The sequence below is a fragment of the Rhagoletis pomonella genome, unplaced genomic scaffold, assembly GCF_013731165.1.
Source record: "Rhagoletis pomonella isolate Grant_MI unplaced genomic scaffold, Rhpom_1.0 Rhpom_scaffold_00006, whole genome shotgun sequence".
Classification (NCBI taxonomy): domain Eukaryota; kingdom Metazoa; phylum Arthropoda; class Insecta; order Diptera; family Tephritidae; genus Rhagoletis; species Rhagoletis pomonella.
The window spans coordinates 40,575,967-40,584,263 of NW_023458560.1; the positions used below are offsets into that span (position 1 = coordinate 40,575,967).

At 35.7% G+C, this 8,297-nt stretch overlaps 1 protein-coding gene across 1 annotated transcript in view; it reads right to left on the bottom strand.

The window, feature by feature from the left end:
• The window catches only part of LOC118740750 (protein decapentaplegic), a 97,195-nt gene extending 88,904 nt beyond the window's left edge, over positions 1-8,291 (bottom strand). Inside the window, exon 1 of the mRNA XM_036472409.1 lies at positions 7,271-8,291. Coding sequence (XP_036328302.1) covers positions 7,271-8,123 — 853 coding nt within the window. The 5' untranslated portion in view covers positions 8,124-8,291. The remainder of the gene's footprint in view (positions 1-7,270) is intronic.
• Between the last annotated feature and the right edge of the window lie 6 nt (positions 8,292-8,297).

Genomic DNA, 8,297 nt, shown 5'->3' on the forward strand with positions numbered 1-8,297 from the left:
GGCTCATGTATGTAAGTAGCTTAGGACTATAAAAAAATAAATAGGGAAAACTAGAAGTAATGCAACAGCAATCAATGCCGAGATTATAATAAATAGATACAAGCCTCTTTTATGTAACTTTTCTTAAATAGGCGGGGTTTTTATTGAACTAACATAAGTGAAATATAAGACTTGATGGGCGTTCCTCATTATTTTCATGGATGTATTACGAGAAAAGCAAGCCGGTTGTAGGTACCGGGACACAGTGGCATACAGAGACGGTACTTCTGTTTCACTTTCATCTGCTGATCTCAGAATATATCTTCATGGACACACAAGCAGAACGTCTCTCCCAATGACCTCTGCAGAGGCTGCTATAACGCGGATGCGCTTAACAGGGCAACTCTGGGTAAGTTAGTAAAAAGTCTTGCGTTAGGCGAATGAAAGATAGATAGCAAGATTGCTCGATGCACTTTTGTTATTCTAGTACAAAAGTCTTAGAAAAAAAGCTCTGTCATTTACCACTAGTGGTGTAAAGCTATTTTGAGAGAAAGAACTTGTGTATCATTGAACTCGCGTAGCTACAACAGTCGTAATGGCAAAGCTTTAGTTTGCTTTTCGAGAGATCCGGATTCAAAATCCCGGAACCCTTTTATTTTTTTTACTATAATTTTTTAATTTAATTATCTTTTGAAACAACATATTTTATTTCATTTTTTATTTTGCAATTAATTTTTTTTTTATTTTTGCAAAATAATTAATTAATTTAGTTTTCTTATTATTTTTAAATTTCTTAAAAGAAAAATATAAATATTTTTTCATAAAATTTATTTAAAAAAAAACTTATTGATAAAAGGCGAACAGCGTAACGCTACGACCTTCTCGTTAGGAGATCTTTCAATTAGTCTTTCGGATGACAGTAAAGATCTTTCAAGATAGTTGCCTGAATTGACAACTGTCTTACGAAAGCTATTTATCTTTCGAAAAACTGTGAGTTGAGAGACAGTTGCGAATTCTCTCCACTCCGCAGGAAAAGACAAATGTTTATGGGTAAAGAGAATCCCAACTACAAAGCATAATGCAAATCTTCAAGGATATTCAAGGATAGAATTGTAAAAAGACATTTTCAATAACTTTTCGCTCTTATGTACAAAAAAATGTTTTTTTTTTAATTCTAAAGAATTTTCTCTTGAATTTGGTACCCATATAGTTATTCTAGCCGTTTTAGCCATGTCCGTGTGCCCGTCTACTTGTACGCAGCTTTCGAGATATACGACTGAAACTTGGTAAGTGAGTGTATTTTTATAATGTATAAATTATTTGTCTGAACGGGGAGAATCGGACCACTATAACATATAGCTCCCATACAACTGATTCTTCAGATATAAGATTTTTTGTTATAACTCCTCCATTTATGCAGATAGGAACAGAAAATTTTGCCCTCTTATCACTCAATATCAGTGAAAATGAAAAAGATCGGGTCGATATAACCTGTCCATCCATCCATCCATCTGATTGTTCAGATATGGGGTTTTACTTTAAAACTTCTTCATTTGAACGGCCAGTTTATATACCGATCATACACAGCAGTGAAAATCATTTAGATTGGTGCCTCATAAGCAGTGATGCTCAGAGAGAGCTTTTACTCTGTGCGCGTCCATATAAAATCTACAGCGAGCTTTGAACACTTCCGCCCGCGGGCGCTGTTTTGAGCATCACTGTTTATAAGGCATAACTTGCATACCACAGATTTTTCAGTTATGATTTGTTTTATAACTCCTCTATCTAAATATGTATGCTCACTGCATACAAATTTTGTTTAGCTCCCAAACAAGTAATTTCAAATGCAGTCAGTAATGGGTTAAAGTAAAAATCTTTGATGTTGTGAAAGGTTTGAAGCCTTCGGAGACAGCGTTGCCCTTAAGCAGCCGTCTACATATTGATATTTTACTTGTGTTCCAAATAGATTTTTAGTTGGTTTTAAGGTTAAACTGAACCAGTGCACTGCAGTGGAGTCGATCGCCAGCCTATTCCCTTGAAGCGACATATTTATGGACAGAACTTCTTTCATATATTTTAAATTGGTCCTGGTTTGAGAAGAATTAAGAAAATATATCTAAAACTACGCAATCAGTTCATTCTAAGAAACGCTCATTGGTCACTACTAATATGACATTACTGGACATTCAGCAACGTTGAGCACTTTGAGGTACAACCAAATCAAAGTGACACTTAATAGTCGTACACTCATACATACATACCTATATATAGTGCGAATATGTTTATATACCTATCCATAAATATAAACACATCAGAGCATATATTTGCATTACAAAAATCCATAGATTCCCACAGTACATACTCCACGCAGTACTATTTACCAAATGCACTGCAATGGCAACCCGCTGCCGCCGCGCTGCCACCTACATACATATACATAGATGTATGAACAATAACAAATTATTCGCAGTACTTGAAAAGTAAGCGGGAATCCGCTATAGGTAACAACGCTGCTGGAATTTGTTGCAATCACCTTTTCAAACTCTCAAGTACCCGTACAATGGTCAAACACTCGAATGCACAGTAGGATTTTAGGGATTTTGCGTTAAGCGGCAAATAAAAAGGAACCTTTTTCTGTTTTATTGCAGTTGTTGTTGTTATTGTTGGTGTGTCTGTTTTTGTTGTCATCTTGCACTTTACATCTTTTCGCAGCAGCAACAGGTAAAAGTAACATTTTTATAGAATCTAACGGTCAAGCAGGATGAATGCGGTGTGTGTGACTCGAGCCATTTTAGCAGATCGCGACATGTATATACTTAGTGTGTGCGTGCATTTAGCCACCTACATATTTACTTACTTGCATACTTACATACATACATATATCTATCGTCCGTTGCAGCAGTTTATAGTTCTTACTGCAGATTTTGTGTTTTGCTTACTTTTTCTCTTTCTTTGTAAGCGTTGTTGAGCTGAGAGATGCTGGCTGTGGAAATAGCGTCCCTGTTCGCTGGCAAATATGCTTTGTAATAATTGTTATTTTTATTATTTATTGTTGTTGTGTGATTGTGCCAGAGAACAAGTGCATTGTCTGATTTTAGTGTTATTTCTATAAATGTATGTAAGTATGCATGTATGTATATGTGTATGAATTGTTGTACTTAACGAGATTCTGCAGAATGAATTTCAAGGTCATTTCGTTTAAAACAATTCAGTTACAGGTGTTCGAAGACTATAACCTTCATGGAAATCACAATTTTAGAGATCTCTGCGGTGTAGCCATCGAATCTTTCGAATCTATTAGACAGCATGTGAATACATACTAATTAATGCTTTATATGTATGTAGTAAGTGTAGCCACAATTTTAATTTTAATCAACTGGGTCTATTTTCGGGGTTATGGGTGAAAATTTGCTATCAAAAACTGTGTTGGTTATGTTGTGTTGTGTAGGAATGTAAAATATTTCAAATAAGTAAACATACCAATCGGAAAATTATTCATTTAGATACGCGCTTAAATATATATATATAATTATTTTTCAAAGGTGTGTTACCCACCACACGATATCTCACTTAATGTGCCATAAAATTTAATGATTGGGACCCCAATTCGAAACCAACGCTACGTTATATTTATAGCCGGTCCATATCTTCCATAATAATCCATCAAATTTAATAAACGAAACACTAATTTTAAATTAAATATTTATATATCTTAAGTAAATCATGGCAACGCCTTTAATGAGCGAAAGGTCCTTAAATGCTTAAAAAACAGGAGTAATAATTTTGAAAAGGGTTGCCAACAAGCCAGAAATTTTAAATTTAAAAATTGATATGAATGTTGCACCAACTGTACTATGCAGATTGATCATCGAATCGGATCATTATTGCCGGCAGCGTATGAAGAGGAAACAGTTCTTCAAAGTTATTCCGTTTGCCAACTAAATATATATCGATAATTGATATCGAAATATATCAGCGTTGTGCGATTAACCGTCCTATATAACGCTTTTGGTAGGTTATTTAAGACGGCAATGGAAGAAATGCCTACTGATGATCACAAAACTATGTATATGTAATCGGAGCAGATAAATGTGCCACTAGAAGTCGTGAACGTGAATTGTTCATAATAATTTGGATCAAAAAGATTTTAATAATAAAATTAATTTTGGGCGGCACGAAGTTCGCCAGGTCCGCTAGTATTTATTAAAAACTCTGTGATTACGTTCGATAGCACGTACAGTTACGTGATGGTGTGCTTTTGAAAAATCATGTTTAACCTATAAAAGTTTTGTTAAAATGGAGAAATGATACCTGCTTGATATTGCGATTGCCGACTTCAACATCAGCCATCAAAAGTAACTCGGTGTTTACATGCGGCTAATTAAAGGCAAATTTTAGTTGAAAGCAACACTCACCTGATGTGAACGGCCTTTCAACTAAGCGCTTCCAATTAAGTTGGCAGACAGCCCAACTTTGTTTCAACTAATCGCCTGTGAAGTTGCCTGTTAAATCGTCTCATGTAAACACCGCATAAATAACACTCGTAAAATTAAGTAATTCTTGTTTCTTGTGTTTTAAATGTGCACACATTTGTATACTCGAAATTTTTTTGGTTTTTAATCACATAGAAAATCGGGTAATATGCGCGATATATTTTTAGAAAAATTGTCTGAAAATGTATCGTAAACTTGTGCCATAGGGTTGGCCGTGGACATATATTTTCGTTCTGTAGTTCAATCGTTTTTGTAATTGATCGCGTTTTTATCACTTTAAGTATGTATTGTCGGGTCTTTTAGTTCGTTAACGGAAATACGAGAAAGTACGCTCGTTGCAATGTTTCATTTGCGTTTTATATACTCAATTGTAAAATTGTACTCTGACAGTTCTAGGCGTATTCTGGCCTGTAAGGAAGAGTCCTTCATGCTAAAAAGATAAACTAACGGTCGATGATCAGACTTAACCATAAAGTGAGTACCGTAAAAATATGGGCGAAATTGCTTGTTCGCAAAATATATAGCTAAAAGTTCAAGTTCGATAATCGGCTTATTCTGTTCTACTTTTTTGAAAGCTTTAGAAGCGAAACATATGTGTAAATCATTGCCTTTATATTTAGTTTTGATTAATATATAGCACTATTTAAAATTTTTAGTGCGCCGCACTCCGCAAAAGGTAGCATTTTGAAGAAAATCGATTCTCCTGTTCCAGTTAATAAATGTTGCATTATAAAAACAATTCAAAAGAAATGTTGGCAGTTCTAATAAATAGTAAGGAGTAAACAAATGTTGCACTTAACTGCGAGTTTTCAAAATGAGATGTGGAATTTGAATTAAAATTTTCCACGCTGCCCAAATAAAGTGGAGTTTTTAAAATAGGGGTTTTTATGATATTCGATGCTTGAGGAGTGACAAATAATGGTTTAGATTTGAAATGAATAAAAAAATTATTGATTTTTTTATTTTGGAACGAATTTCCTTCCGTATTCCCTTTACACTAAAATTTCCCAAAAAACATTTGAAAACATTTGTCAACACGAGTATGATGGAACCCTAAAGGCAAAAAAGGCGTAACCACAAAAAATGTTCACAAACCTAGATTTTTTTAATGAACCTTCATTTTGGGTTTTTAAACATTATTCCGAAAGTCCTCATCCCATCCCATCCCAGCTAGCGAAATTTGGAGCGCTCCAAATATGGAGTGAATTGGTGCTCACACAGCAACACCTCGAAAGAACACTTTCGGAATGCTCCGAGTAAAGAGTGAAAAGGGTTTCAAAGTATTTTCGTTATCTTGTTTTATTTTTTTATTCGATTAATATGCCGAAAAATAATAAATGAATTCCGAGAGTTTCTGGAAAGGGACACCGCAAAAAAGCGCTTGTCGTCAGTGCAGTTGCGAATGTACACATAAAAAATTACTTTATAACTTTTGAGCTCTCCAAACCCCAAAGTAATTTCTTAAAAAAAAAAGTATTTTATTTGTTTCATTATATTTCCATTTTAATTTGTTCTTTTACTGAATAGGATGTTAAATAATTTTCTTTAATTCATCGTTTTTTTTCAAAAAAAAAAATGATGAAAAAAATCTAATATTTTTTATTTGAAAATCAAATTGGGAGCATTTTGAGGGGCCGTAAAGCCTCCAGTTAGGCCAATTATCGGAGCACTCCCAAAACACTCCGTCGAGGTTATCTTCGGATGATTTAAGGAGTACGTTTCAAAAAATCATAGGCGAACAGGGTAGTCCGTACGGATTATTTGCGGATTATCTAAATAAGTTTTTCGGGACTCCGAAAACACTCATATGAGCACTCCTAAAAGCACCCTTTTTCGTATATATATATATTGATAAATCCCTTTTCTCCGACGGATATGCTCCTTTGCTACTCTTTTCGTAGCCTCCCTAGGAACGTCAGCACACCGCACAGGAAGTCCTAATTGTGCACCTTGCGGACTCCGCTGGTGGGTTGAGATGTGCTGCCAGAAACAAGGTAAGCTCGGTAGAATGTTTGGACTATTTTCAGTCTGCTGATTTCGAATATATCCTCAGTTTTTTTTCAATTGCCTCTGGTTTGCGAAGCATGCATATCTGCTCGAAATTGTTCATTAAAAAAGAGTACAGTTGCTTCAAAATGTATGTAAATATTCGCTCTATTCCAAGTACCTTCTGATTTAAGCAGTAATTGAGTACACATTTCTAATTGGCAGCAACTTACTTATACAAACTAAAAAAAAAAATAAAACAATCTTTGAAAAAAGAGTTTTTTTTCCAGATAAATATATTTGCTTACAAAAGTGCATCAACTTGCAGAGACAAAAGGAAAATTCAGAAGCCCAAAAATCGAATACTCTTAAAAGAACATATCCAAAAGGCCTTAATGTTGCACACAGTTACGAAATTGAAATTTTTCTCCGTGTATTGAAAATTCATTCATTATTAACATAACAATTTTTGCGATGCAATCACCTAATGAAGGTGACTAAAATTAATCATTCCTTCGTTTTTTTTGTCAGATTTTAAAACTGGATTAAAAAGGGTATGGGATAAAAAAAATATCTGAAAATTTTAACGAAAGGAGAGGAGGTTGTTTATTATCCAAACTGTGGCCTGTGCTCTATAGAACTACTTTCCATAATTGTCAATGTCATTAGGCTCAAATCGGTAGTTGGGAAACAAAATTGGAAGCACTGGATTTTTTTTTCGGTTTCGCGGCTTTCCTATTAGTAAATTCTCCACAGGTTAATTATAAATTTCCGAACATAAGCTTATAGTATAAAAAGTGTTTTTCACTCACCTATATGTGTAAAACTTCGCACCGTATTCGCTGATTTGGTCAATATACCCGGCCGTGGTATCATCACTGAATCCCATTCATAACCCATAATTTGTGCGTACAATTGTTTCATCGCTTCGGGTATAATGATTTTGGAACGATCGATTTTTGGTGGCCTCTTCATATTGAATAGCGACAATAGGCTATTCTCAATTTGGACTAGAGTCGATGGATCGGGTTTGAGTTTCTCACCGATGATCTCTTTATTACTGTAGGTGGCAGGTTCGTTGTCGCTATCGCTATCGCTATCACTTTCATCACTAACACTATCACTACTGGCGTCCAACTCTGCTGTGTCGCTAGAGGACATAGACGCTGTGGATGTGATGGAAGCAGCAGTTGCTGTGTGCGATGCGGGTTTAGAGAACTCTGTGCTACCACCATCAACTGATGATCGCGCTGAGTCTAGCGCTAACTTTTCAGCGGCTGCTTTGTGTGTAGTTGAGGAAGCGGCTTCTACCGCTGGCAATGTGAAACGCGCCTTCGGTGTTTCGGGTACTTTCATCGCTAGGCGCTCTTCCGCCGCTAGACGTTCTTCCGTCGCTGATGAAATTTTTTCTGTCACATTTTTCACTTCAGCGTGCGTTGTTTTATGAGGGTTTTGGAGGTGCTGTTGTTGCGTATCCTGATGCTGCCGATGATGATGATGATGATGGTGGTGTTGTTGGTGGTGGTGCTGATTACGTTCTTGCTGTTGGTGGTGTCGGTGGTGTTGGTGGTATTTTTTATGATGTCTATGTTGTTTGCTGCTACTGCTGCTGTGTTCTTCGTGCGCTTCTTGCGCCGTCGCAACTGTGTTTTCTTCAAACGCCATTTCACTAAGATCTTGCAACTCTTTTTCTTGTTCGTTTGCTTTTTCTACTTCTTCTTCTTCACTAATCACTGCACTACTTTCTTCGGTATTTTCTAATTGTTGCTTTGGCACTTTGTTCGCTTGCCTAGTTACTGCGCTATTTCTTTTAGTTGGATCTACCAAAGTATTTTTCGC